The sequence below is a fragment of the Elephantulus edwardii genome, unplaced genomic scaffold (genome assembly GCF_000299155.1).
Source record: "Elephantulus edwardii isolate Elephantulus edwardi_28Jun2011 unplaced genomic scaffold, EleEdw1.0 scaffold00179, whole genome shotgun sequence".
Lineage (NCBI taxonomy): Eukaryota > Metazoa > Chordata > Mammalia > Macroscelidea > Macroscelididae > Elephantulus > Elephantulus edwardii.
This window is the reverse complement of record NW_006399929.1, coordinates 1,177,528-1,191,338: the sequence shown is the minus strand read 5'-3', so window position 1 is coordinate 1,191,338 and position 13,811 is coordinate 1,177,528. Positions and strand designations below refer to the sequence as shown.

Sequence of the window (13,811 nt, the reverse complement as noted above, 5' to 3'; positions counted from 1 at the left end):
ACTAGCAGAGGCCCTCTAAAAAATATGAAATTATTTTATATATATATATATATACTAGATATCTATTTATATATATAAACCATGGTGCTAATTTTAAATTCTAATTCCAAAGAATCCCTCATTAATGTTATTACATAAAATGAGATAACTATATTTTCATAACCATATATAGTCAATAAAAATAATTACATTAACCAACTCAATAAAACTTAAAACTGTGATTAAAAAGGCCCACCTGGATGTATGTATTTTGGATTGCTGTAAGTTCTTCACCAAGGGGAACAACAAGCTTTTCAACTCGTCTTTCATGAGAATATGGCAAAATATCTGGAGAATCTTCAGAACGAAGTTCTATCTTCCCTATCAATAGGTTAGTAATAACCTGTTGTACAGCCTATCAAAATTAATTATGATTATATGTTAATTTGTTTATGTTTTAGTCACTTGACAGAATCATAGTAAAATTTTGAAAGCAGCCCTAGAAATTCATATTATTAAATATATTTAAAACCAGACAAAACTTAATATATCAAAAGTGGTACAAAACAAAAAATTGCTGTCAAACTGATCCTAACTCATGCAGAAGGTTTCAAGGACTGGTATTGGATGAAGCAGATTGTCACATCTTTATCCCATGGAGTGACGGGTAAGCTCAAATTGCATTTTGGTTAGCAGACAAGCACTTAACTACTGCACTACCAGAGTGCTATGTAAGTGGCTCAATACGGGGGAAGGCATTTGATGCATCTCTCTCCCTCTCAGTCCTTCAAGTACCCAAGAAACAAGATTGTGCACTCACTTACTCATTGCCAAGAGGTTAGTTACAACTCATAGCAACCCAACATCAGGTTTCTAGGGCTGTAAACAGTAATGGGAGTAGAATGCACATCTCTCTCCTGGATTTCAACCACCCGAGAAGCACTGCTTTTGGGTTAGCAACGCAGCACACTATGGACAATGCCACCAGATCTCCCCCAAGATCTCAGGTAATATCTTATAAGTTCCTCAAATGTATTTGCATTTTCTGGTCAATGATAGTGACGTATTCCTTTTGTCAGCATTTTATTTTATTAATTTTAATGAACATTTACAGAGATTTTGGATTTCCATTCATTCATTGTTGCACTTTTCTCCCTGCCCACCCCTTTGTCAGCATTTTTTAAAGACTCAGGCAAAATATAAGCTTTACATTGTTGTTGTTGTTACTGTTGTTGTTATGTGCCATCAAGTCACCTGCGACTCATAGCAACCCTATGTACAACATCCCTATATGAAATCTCCCAAAAAATGGTATAACAGAGTTAATGTGGGAGATTGATCCATGACAGATACCTTTTCAACAGGTATTTCAGAGACAAGTATTTATCACTGTTAAATAAATGTAACTTGGGAACACTTTACATTTGGCTTGTTAGTGAATGGAGATGAAAAACCAATAATAAATCAATCATTGATAAATTAATAGTTTTCATTTAAATAAGCATATATGATATACATGTATATGTTTCTAACTAAATGTCATCCACCCAAAGCGTGTAAAGGAACTTAAATGTAAAATAAAGACAAGAAAGTAAAGCTTGGCAACCAATATACTTACAAAAATTAGCCCACGAAAATTGTATGGATTATAATAAAATATTGTCTAATATAGTGTTGAAGATGAATCCTGTAAACTGGAAGGCACTCAAAAAAATACAATGAAAAAAAAAATACACAGTAGGAGCATGCAGTGACTTTAGCATACCAACTACCATGAAATGGGTACACAGTATGAACTACTTTCAATCTGTTGTATAGGGTCATCGTGAGTCAGAGGCAATTCAAAGGCAGTTAACAGCCAACTAACAGGAAACATTAATGGGAGCAGGTGGCACTCTAAACACAGACCTCCACATTTCCCTCTGAGCCACAAATGGAGCTTGTGTTTAGGGGCAAATGGTTTGGCTTCTTGAATGAGTTATAAGTGGGGCTGACTGCCATTCCCAGGGCATCTTGACCCTAAACACAGTTTTTGACCCAAACTTAACCTGTATTTGACCTAAAACACAGGTACTGTAATATGTTAACATTAGGAAACACTAGGTAAAATGTCCACTGAAACTTTTCAATCTCTGCAAAGTTTCTGAAAATCTAAAATTATTTAAAACTTAAAAAATAATAAATTTTAAAATATGTTTACTATTTAAAAATCCCATAAATAGTTTTAGGGGCTTCTTATGCACACTAATGTCTGAAGACTATCAAGTGAGAGAAACTTCTAAGACAAATGGGAAGAGAAACTAGACACAAAATAGAAATGTTATAGTATTACAAACAAACTACATAAACATTAGTATGGAAAACTAATCTGGCCCTATATATAATTCTTATTTTCTCAAATGTCAGTAAATGAAAATGCTTTTTACTTACCTTTACATCACTACCTGGGGTGGCACTGAGAGCCAGGACTCTAAAGTTATTTGTATATTTGACTAGCTCCCTTACAACCTTAAGAAGAAGGAAAAAAAAATTTATTTCTCTAATGCAAAAATAACTAGGTCTGTTAAAAAAAGTTTATTATATAAAGTCCATTATGACCCCTCATTCAGAGTACTGCATTCATGATCTAGTGGGTAGATTACTATTCCAATGTATTATGAAGTACATTTATGAAGATCATTTCTATTTCTACACCACACCATTTAAAACTACAGTAGGGTTTTCTTACCCTATAAAGCTATAATGTAAACATTGAATAAAAAAAATCAAAATAGTCAAAGAGCTATCGCAAAGGCGGATGAAAAAGAGTCCACTCTTGATTGTTTGTGTCACAGCTAGTTTCACAGCTTTATCCTTATGCACACTTACCAGATTTTGATGGAACAGTTAAAAATTGAAAAAAAAACTTTCAGTAGCAAGATCAAATTAAATTTGAAATTTTTAAAAATCATTTTAACAATGATTTTGAAAGAAGTAAGATGTTATGTGAAAGGCTCAAAAATTTTAAATTAAGTTTATTCATAAAAGCACTAGGCTAATTTGAGGTAATTTTACAAAATAAGTTTTCCATTTATGTTCTAAAACATTTTGTGACTGACACCAAATAATCTGTCTAACTTTATAGTTTTCTACTCAATGTCCCTTCGTGGTATGATTCATTAATACTGAATAACCTGCGGGACTCCCATACACCCTTTGTAATGTGACACCAATACACAGGAAAAGGGAATTCTTAAATATACTAAATTGTAGCAACAGCTCTCACTATGCTATAGTTACCACATTAGACAGCAGAATTAAATAGTCAACTCCAAAAATAAAAAAAATTATTCTGATTTCAACTTATGTTTAGGAAGATAAATTTGATGAGAACCACACTGAAACTTGATTAAAACACAGAAACACAGAGGATAATTAAAATAAAAAAATATGAAAAGTTAACCAAGAATATTATTATTCCTTTTCAAGGGGGTTAAAAGGGGTTCTCAAGCATTTTCTAGAAGAAGAAATGGTTTTGTGGTTATAACCTAGGAAGATACACGCTTCATGGGGCTAAGGTGCCCACTGGAAGCTATATCTACACAAGTCAATGCAGCTTCAACTCTCAGGTCTGTATTATTATTAAAGTCAGCACATTCCTCATTTTATGCAATGAAAGTATAAGCCTTATAGTTGGGAAGAAAAAAACCAACCAAAAACAAAAAATTAAATAAATTCTTAGAATTTCTTTAAATAAATGTGTTCAAGTTGCTAAATGTAAACTAAGCCTATATAATAAAACCCACATTAATTAAAATGTAATCTAAAAATAAAAATTCCCTTCTCATGTGGAAACTTAAATATACCCTAATATTATCATTTGTAATGCACAGTATTACTATTACTTGGGGAAAAAAACAAGTAAATGGAAAAAACATATCTATTTCCTACTAAGATCAACTATAAAAAAAGATAATATCCATAACACAATTAAAGCTTCAAGGCAACTATTTAACAAAGTGGCAGTGAAGTTTCTCTCTTTACACTAAATGAAACTAACTTTCCTCTTCTACTTTGTTTCTGTTGTTCTACCTTCTACTCTTAATTTTATCTGCTATTACCATCATGGCTTTACCATCTACCTACTAAAGATTTCCGGATCTGTATCTCCAGCTCAGAACTCTCTCTCTATTGAGATCCATATGGCTTAGTGATAAGAAGTTCTGCTGCCATCTCAAAGGTTCAAATCCACCAGCTGCTCCTCAGGAGAAAGATGGGTAATTTTCCCCACTGGAGGATCAGCTATGAGTCAATTCTGATTCCATGGTAAAAAAACCCCAACATCTGCAGAGCGGACATTTACAAATAGATACCTCATGGACACCTCAAAGTCCATATATCCAAAACTGCCAACTCAATAGGAAGGCACTGTACTACGTACGTTGAGTATCATATATCACTTATTCCTTAAAACAACCTTACCAGTTAAATATTATTTTACCCAGATTCCAAGTTATGATTTTTACATACCCAATACATTGGTTTACTAGTTTACTAATAACATAACTCTGCCCACATCCTACTCTGGAACTGTCCAAATTATGTCCAGGATCTCATGATCCTCATCTGACATTAATGTTCTAAACTTGAAGAAAAAAATGTAGCTGAAATAATCATTTGAATTGGAAAAGTCTTTTCTATAACATTTATCTTAATAGAACAAAAACTTTTTACAATAATAATACCACCAATAACTTTCAATACTAATAACTGTTCTTCAAAATACTATGTTTATACCACAAAATACTTCTTAACAATACTATTACCTGACAATAAGCATAGTTTCCAAGGGCTTTATGAGCTTCATCAACAACTAGACACTTTATTTCGGCAGCAGGACAAGCTCCTCTAGAAAGATCATTTACCATGACCTGAGGTGTAAGAAAAAGGACTCTCTTCTTGTGCCATATTTCCTTCCTCGTAGAGGCCTGAGTAGATCCTGTAAATAAAAGAGACATGCTACATTCTAAAATTCAGAAAGTTAATTGCAAAGTATAATAGTCTGGCCTCTCTTCACAATGCTTTGTGCTGTGGTAATGTGTCTTAAGAGACAAGGATGGTTTAAGGCATGTTGTCATGAGGTACCAGGGTCCACCAGATCCTCCGCTGGAGGAGGGGCTATCTCTTCCCGTGCCAGTCAGATTTCATTCGACAGTAAACATGAAGGGGGCGTGGGGGAGGTGTCAGTCCTAGGAAAAAGACATCATGCTAGGAAAGACAGTCACGAAGTAAAGGAAGGCCCTCAACAAGATGGACTGAGTACCATGATGGATTTGACAGGCAGGGATGTGAGGATGGTGCAGGATAGGACAAGATTTAGATCTATTGTTCATAGGATCCCTGGGTTGTATGTCGTCAACTATGCAGCAGCAACAACAATGCGGTTTCAAGACAAAAAGAATTTAACAATTCACCAGAACAACTATAAAATATAAAATATGGTACAAATGTCAAAGTTGGCTCTTGTCTAAGATCAAAACTAGCCGTGTCAAGAGAGTCCTGTAAAATGGCATAATATTTGAAGATAAGTAAATTCTTTAATTGGGAAATCTCTCAGGAAGAATGTCGAAAGAACTCACCTTCATTTACTCATGAAGTATATATACTCGTTGACAACCTACGGAGAGTCTCTGGAGATTAAATAAATCTATTCATTAGGACTAACTTGTTAAAAGTAATGGTGTTTTAAGGGAGAGATTATAAAATGACGATACTGTGATCTGGGCACTTGATTTGGACTTGACAATCATTAGAAATGTATCTAGTTCCTTTGTCACAGATAGATAGGCTTGGCTGCTGATTGAAAGCGCTGAGGTTAGAAACCATCAGCAGCAGGGTGCAAGAAAGATGTTGCAGTCAGTGTTCCTGAAGATTGATAGCCTTACCCAAATAATTATGTCTGCATATTCCTAATCATTCATCCTCCCTCCAAATGTGGGCTAGAATGGGATAATATCTTTGGCAATTCATTTTCTAATTGTTTCCATAAACCAATAGACCCTATACACATTGGGGGAGGAGGGTGATTGATAGCCTTAGAAATCCTGCAGGACAGTTCTGTTCTGTCCTATACCGGTACTAGGAGTTAGAATCTATTCTAAGGCAGCGAGTTTTCTTTCCATCAGGGCGCGCGTTTGCTCTACTCTTTAACCTGTTTCTAAAGTACCTGTCATTTCAGCCATGTGGAGTTGCGGGATACCCATCACCCGGTAGCAAGCCTCGATCTGCTGTGCCACCAGGGGTTTCGTGGGAGCCATGAAGACGACCTTGCCGGAAGGAAACCAGCGGTAAAAATTGTACATTACCACGGCGGCAACAAAAGTCTTGCCCAATCCAGTGGGCAGACAGACGAGAGTGTTGCAGAACAGAGCGGTCTGGGCGATTTGCAGCTGGTAGTCCCGCACCGGGTAGTTGGTTGGGTAAATCCACAGCGTCCCTGTTGACGCGCAGAAACCGCCATCCTCCAAACCTAGCTGCTGCTCAGCCTCAAACGCCGCGACCAGAAACACATCATCGTCCGAGTCCGGCTGAGCCTCGGCAGCTGGTGCGGGGCAACACGACCTGGAGTTGCCCGGGCTCTGCGGCCGCTCAGTTCCAGAGTTGAGACCTGGAGCGTCTACAGATCGGGAAACACTACTGCCCCAGGTCTGGAAAAGCGTCCTTTGCCGTCCGCTCATTACGGCAACAACCCACAGTGGCTCTGCTCAGACACCGCTGCGACCTTCATCGGTTTTTCCCCAGGTAAACTAAGTCAAGAAGGAAGGAAAGGACTCTTCATCCACTTGAAAATCCCGCCCCGATCTTGCTTTGGGAACATGATTGGGCGGCTAAAAGGAAATCCTCCTGCCTCCACACGGATGAGTTACTCTAAATTTGGTCCCCCATCAATTGTATTTCTAGACTCCACATTAGAGTTCCGCTAGTGAAGAATTGGTGCCCTGGTGCCTTTAGAATATTGCTGTGGTCCTCTAAAACATTGATAAATGACCATGAAATTCAAAGGCATCGAAAGAGTTATTATTTCGTACAATTAACACCTTTTATTGTCTTGCATTTCTTTTTTTAATTTTTTTTTTAAATTTTATTATTTTCTGCGTGTGTATCGTTAAATCAGATCTTACTGGTACAGGAGGAAATTGTCCCGCTTTCTCCAGGAGAGCATCCGGTTGATTTGAACTGCGTTCCTCAGGGATTGTAATGCAGCTTCTTGCCACTAGGCCACCAGAGCGGTCCCTCTTGCATTTCTTAATCAAAGATGAAGAGAACAGGAAAAGTGTATGTTTTTGTTACTGTTAAGTCCCTCCAGGCAAGCACTACTCATAGGGACTTTATGAATAACAGATCTAAACCCTGTGCTGTCATGTTCTATCTTCATCATCTCTGACATACCTGAGGCCACTGCTAAAGCCACTACGTCAATTAGTCTTTTAAGAGTCTTCCTTTCTTTCGCTGATCTTTAGAAGCTTGATGTCCCTTTCTAAGGAATAGCCTCTCCTAGTAACATGTCCAAAGTCTATGAAACAATGTTTCACTATCCTTGCCTCCAAGGAGCATTCGAACACTTTCTAAGACATATTTATTTGCTCTTATGTCCATGGCACTTTCAGTACTCTCCTCCAGGGCCACAACTCAAAGACATCAAGTCTTCTTCTGTCATACTTATTCAATGTCCAGACCTGTGTTATGTAGATGGAGATTGAGAAGGACCTGAAGCATTCGCTGCAGAAGGTCAAGGACTGCAGTCTCCAATATGGATTGAATCTCAACATCAAGAAAACAAAAATTTTCACCACTAGGCCAATTAGCAGCATCATGATAGATGAAGAAGACATTGAGACTGTTAACAATTTCAACTTCCTTGGTTCCACAATCAATACTCTTGGCACAAGGAAATCAAAAGACAAATTGCACTGGGAAAATCTGTTGTCAGGAACCTCTCCAAAATGCTGAGGAGCAAGGATGTCAGTCTCCAGACTAAAGTGAACCTGATCCAGGCCACAGTCTTTGAAATTACTTTCTATGCTTCAGAGAGCTGGACAATAACTACAACTGAAAAAAGAATTTATGCCTTTGAGTTGTGGTGCTGGGGAGGAGTATTGGCCATACTTTGGGTTGCCAAGAGAACAAACAAGTCTGTCCTAGAAAGGATGAAACCAAGTTGCAAGGATTTTGATGTTCCATCTCAGAAACTTTAGGCATGTTACCCAGAGGGAAGACTTCTTGAAAAACATCATACTTACAAGAGTGAAGGGCCAGTACAGGAGAGGAAGGCCCTGAATGAGATGGATTGACACAGTAACTGGGTTAATGGGGGCAGATGTGTCATAGACAGTGAGATAGGCTCAGGATAGGACGGGGTTCTGAGCTATTGTGCAAAATGAGTCACAAGCAACATGAAGGCACAGAACAACAACAGCATAGCAAGTGATTGGAAAGACGATGAACAAGGTACACCTTAGTTCTCAAACTCACATCATTGTTACTCAGTAATTCGGAAAGGTTTTGATTTGCATCTCTCTTATTGCCAGTGCTTTGGAGCGTTTCTTCATGTGTCTGTTTACCATTCAAATATCTTCCTCTGTGAAAATTCTTTCCATGCCTTTTGCCCATTTTGTAATTGGGTTATCAGTCTTTTTCTTGTGGAGGCCCATGAGTATTCTGTAAACTTTTGTTATAAGACTCTTGCCTGAGATGGAATTACCAAATATTTGTTCCCAGTCCTAGGTTTTCTTTTCACCCTGTTGGAAAAAGTGAGGTACCATCTCACTCCAGTAAGAATGGCAAAGTTTAACAGGGCAGCAAGTAATAGATGCTAGAGAGGATGTGACGAGAAAGAAAATCTTGAACATTGTTGGTGGGATTGTAAAATGGTGCAACCATTCTGGAAGGCAGTTTGGTGCTTCCTCAAAAAGTTGAACATAGAAATTCCATATGACTCAGCTTTTCTACTACTTGGAATATACCTTAAGAAAATGAGAACTGAGGCACAAAATGAGATTTGTACACCAAGGTTCATATCAGCATTATTCACCATTGCAAGAACGTGGAAACAGCCCAAATGTCCACCTATAAATGAATAGATTGAGAAATTATGGTCCATTCACACAATGGAATGCTACGCAGCATGCAGGAGCAATAACTTTTTAAATTATTACCTAATAGAAGGGACTGGAGAGCATTATGCTAAGTGAACTAACTCAGTCTCATAAGGATAAATAATTGTATAAAGCCGTTATTGTAGAATGAGTATAAGGATCCGGGAGGAGTGGGAGAGGCTGGAAGCAGAGGGATGTGGATGTGCAGGGGGAAGAGGCAATTACTCTTTGGGTTGTACTATTTATTGGGGGTGAGGGAAATTGAAATAATTTGTTCAAGTTTGTATTTGAATTTTGTAAATAAACTAGTAAAAAATTTAAAAAATAATAATCATTTGAAGATAATGCAAACTTTCCCAGTGCAATACATCTCCTAATCTCACGAGTGCTGTTACCAAATGTACTGATGAGGAGACAAGAACCTTCCTCCAGAACTGCCAGAGAGAAAGCATTTCTCTAGAGCTGACAACTGGGATTCGGACTTGAAGCCTCCTCAACTATTAAACTTATCTGTCAATTTGTTTTATTGGGCAAATGAGATGCATACTGCTAATTACTTTATAGCTTGAGTATTTGTATTCTTGCCTCTTTACCATTGTTTTCATTCGTACAGCACTTACCTGTCAGTTTGCTACACTGAGGTAATTTGTGGGTTCTGTGATACTAAAAGTTATGCCACTGGTGCTTTAAGTGCCAGAAGAGTCATCCATGGTGGACAGGTTTTAATACAGGTTCATATACCCAAAGAGAAAGAGAACTAAGACATAAACAGAGAAACAGAGACTTGTACACCAATGTTTATAGCAGCGTTATTCACCTCACAAGAACATGGAAACGGTTCAAATATCTAACTACGATAGAATGGATTGAGAAACTATGATACATTCACACAATGGAATACTACTCAGCATGAAGGAGCAATGATTTTGTAAATCACTGCCTAACTTAGGAAGGACTAGAGAGCATTATGCTGAGTGAACTCACTCAGTCCCATAAAGACAAATATTGTATAAAATCATTATTGTAGAATGAGTAAGATGATCCAAGGTGGGGGAGGGGGATCAGAGGGGTGAAGATGGAGGGTGGAGGGTGATTAATCATAGGCTTGCACAATTTGATAGATGGAGGGGGGGAGTGAAGTAAACGGAAAAGATCTGGTATGAAAAACAATATGTAAGAACTTTGTAAATAAACCAGTATTTTTTTAAAAAATAATTCATTAAAAATGCTATTAAAAAAAAAAAAGACAGACTGTGAAGCAAAGTAAACCATTCACTTCTGAGATAGCATGCCTCTGCAAACCCTGTAAATAATCCAGAAAACCCACTCAAAGGTGGACTAGGGGTTGGTTCTGTTTTAATAGTACCCAACAAACTACAAGTGACTAAGCATCCCACCACAAGAGGTCGCCTTACAGCGGATCCAATTAGGAGTCGAGGGCCAGCAGTCAGCTGTGACGTCACAGTGCCCGCTACCTCGGCTGGTTTCACTCCGGCTCAACAAAGAACCTTCATAGCACAGCCTTGACGTCACTCAACGGCGGGCCCCAATCCCGCCCGGTAGTACATTAGCCCCGCCCCCTAGGCCTGCACGCTGGGGTCATGCCCCGCCCCATGGGCGTTGCGATGCCAGGCCAGCAGGGTTAGCTCAGTGGAGTAGAGGCGGCGGGGGAAGATGGCGGCGAATGTCCCACAGCGGGCCTGGACCGTGGAGCAGCTTCGCAGTGAGCAACTGCCCAAGAAGGACATTATCAAGTTTCTCCAGGATCACGGTTCAGATTCGGTACCAGAGGCGGCGGGGAGGCAGGGCTGCTGTGGCTGAGGGACGCTTCACCCCCCTAGTGATGCCAATACTTTCCGTCTTCCTCGCTGCCCCCGCCCTAGCCCTCGCGCCGCCCGCGGCCTGGGAGGCTGGTGCGGCCTAGCGTGCGCGGGCGAGCTGTGCTCCCGCCCCTTGGGCCCGCCTGGTTGTCGCAGGAGAGCAGCTTTTGTCTCCTGGGGTATACGAGTCACTGTTGGGGAGTTCGAGCCTCCTTGGAATCGTTGGCAGGTGGAGGCCCTGGAAATCGGCACCTGGAATTTAAACTAGATCTGGGAGAGAGGGCCCAAGGACAAGAGACTTGGCTAGAATCCCTTCAAATAGAGCATGGGCTCGTAGGAAAGGAAGGAAAGAGTATGTAGATCTTTATAGGAATGGCGTTCCTCGTAGGCATTTACTAAATGTTGCGTGTGGCTTTTAAAAGGCCGTAAACTGCAGGGTTTTCAGTTTTTAATATGGACTCTTTAAATTTATCTTTTCATCTTTATTAGGGGAATTAATGCACATTTCTGGTACAGTGATGTTTCATTGTTAAAAGCACGCAAAAAAAAATTTCTTGCTCATTCTTTACACTAACGCCCAGCATTTTTCAGCAGCCTCCATCTTAACCACCCACGATGGTGTCAAGGGGTTTTTACTCAACACTTGATGCATTTTCCTATGGAAATTAATATTCGTGTTTCCTTTGAATTATCTTACTGTGTTGTACAAGGTACTATTCAGTTCATCTTCCGTTCATTGGAAATAAAGTCTGCAGTCCTCATAGGCTTTCTCTACATTTTTACTTACGCTTTACTTGCCATTTAGAATAACTGTTTCTGAGGTCTGTCTGCAGAGGACAGATTAGTTGTATTTTTTCTAACTATGGTGATATGGTCATGGATGTTCCTGAATAATCAACATGTATTGTGGCATTAATATATGTCAATATTTGGAAGTGTAAGAGTACAAAAATATCACTCTTCGTTGCTCTTATACAATGTAATAGGATTATTTTCTCTTAGTACATGTTTCAGGTGGTACAATAGAGTAGTTGTACCATTTCTTTATTAACATTTCATGCCTTAAAACCACATCAGAGCCTTAACAAGTCATCCCAATGTGGAAAAGAAAATATCCCTGCGTGGGACAATTTCAAAACACTTGTGTGAGCAAAGTATTTTTTACACAGTATGCATTGTTTACTTTGATACTTAAACTTACATTGGATGATTATTATAGTATTGGTCATATGAACACGAAGAAATACTTGTATTTGGAATATTTTTCTGGAAGCTTATTGAAGAAATATAGTGTTCTAAAGTAATTACTACTTTTAGTCAGCTCTTTACCTTCCTAGTCAAGCCTTATTATTTATGGCACATCTGTAAGAGGATGATCATGAGGAAGAGGAGAAGAATATAAAAACAATAATTGTATTTTAAAAAAAACAAACAAAAAACTTCATCTAAAGCTTAGGAGATACCAGAGGACAACTTTGAGAAAAATAACAAAATGACAAAAACAAGGATAGGGTGAAAGGAAGTAGAATAAAGAGAGGAAACAAGTTATTAAGAAAAATTATTTTGTGAAAAGACATGTTTTTGGGAGATGCTGAATCTTCCATAGCCCCTACAATGTGGCATAATAGGACTGCCATATGGAGTTTCTAAACCATAATCTATGGAAGCACATGGTCAGATCCTTTTACCTCCATGAAACCTCTCAGTGAGTTTGATTTACCACCTTGTTGGTTAGCTAACAGCTGATTGACTATTGTGCTACCAGGGTTCCTTGAAAACATGATTTGACTATAGTAGTTAGGCACTGATATGCCATCTTTGAGAAAGATTAAATTATTGCTCTGAATTGAGAAGATTTTTACTCATAATATTGAGTTCTCAAGGGAGCTCTGGTGGCATAGGGGTAAGAAGCTGCCCTGCAACCCTGAAAACATAAAGATCGAAACCACCAACTACTCTACTGGAGAAAGATGGACAGTCTTCTCCCATATCATTAACTGCCTCTGAAAAACCTGCTTGAGAGTTAGCTGTGGAACACAATATGGTATATGGTGCTAAACACATTAAATGGGTTATTGCATTTTACTGGTGTTAACAACCCTTTGATGCATAATGCTGCTAAATATCTTCTGTTTGTTGTTCTGTGACATGGAGGAGGAACAACTCATAACTGACCCAAAAGATTTTCAGAGGCTACAGATCACACCGGAGATTTCCCGTCTTTATCTAACAGAGCAGCTGGTGGTTTTGAACCGCCTGCTTTTGGATTTTGGCAGTGGAGCTCCTTACCACTAAGTAGGTCACTAGAGTAAAAAAGTAAAGCTTTTGGAAAGGCAAAATCCCTTGCCTTGGGTCACACAACTGGGCTAGTTTTGCAAACCATGTGTTTAACCACTATAAACTTATGTAACAGTGCTTTCAAATCTGTCACAAAAAGGGATGCAGTTGGATTAAAAGGCAACATCCAATATAAAGGCACGCTCCTAGGATGAGGTTGCCACCTACCATGAGCAGCTTCCTCCTACTATCATGTGCTATCATTGATTTAAGAAGATTGTATATAACTTATTGCGGATTTTTTGCCTTCAATGGTTTAGTAACTTCGGTAGTTGTGTTATTAAGTGCCATTGAGTCTGTTCCAATTCGTAGCATTTGCATATAAACAGAATAAAATACTGTACAATCTTGCATGATCCTTAAAATTGTTCCACAGTTTCAGGCCATTGTTCCAACCTGTCAGTCTACCCTGAAAATGTTTTTTTCCCATATCCTTACTTTACCAAGCATGATGTCCTGCACCAGGAACTGGTCCTTCTCTGACAGCATGTCCCAAGCCTCAACGTCCTTCCTTCTTTTTTTTTTTTTTTTTTTTTTTTTT

The 13,811-nt window shown here is 38.7% G+C and overlaps 2 protein-coding genes across 2 annotated transcripts in view; one reads left to right on the top strand and one right to left on the bottom strand.

The window, feature by feature from the left end:
- The window catches only part of FANCM (Fanconi anemia, complementation group M), an 85,782-nt gene extending 79,080 nt beyond the window's left edge, over window positions 1-6,702 (bottom strand). The window contains exons 1-4 of the mRNA XM_006896013.1: window positions 6,185-6,702; window positions 4,785-4,957; window positions 2,410-2,487; window positions 236-394 (exon numbers count right to left, since the gene is read on the bottom strand). Coding sequence (XP_006896075.1) covers window positions 236-394; window positions 2,410-2,487; window positions 4,785-4,957; window positions 6,185-6,695 — 921 coding nt within the window. The 5' untranslated portion in view covers window positions 6,696-6,702. The remainder of the gene's footprint in view (window positions 1-235; window positions 395-2,409; window positions 2,488-4,784; window positions 4,958-6,184) is intronic.
- Window positions 6,703-10,777: 4,075 nt separating this feature from the next.
- Window positions 10,778-13,811, top strand: part of FKBP3 (FK506 binding protein 3, 25kDa) — a 16,551-nt gene continuing 13,517 nt past the window's right edge. The window contains exon 1 of the mRNA XM_006896012.1: window positions 10,778-10,895. Coding sequence (XP_006896074.1) covers window positions 10,788-10,895 — 108 coding nt within the window. The 5' untranslated portion in view covers window positions 10,778-10,787. The remainder of the gene's footprint in view (window positions 10,896-13,811) is intronic.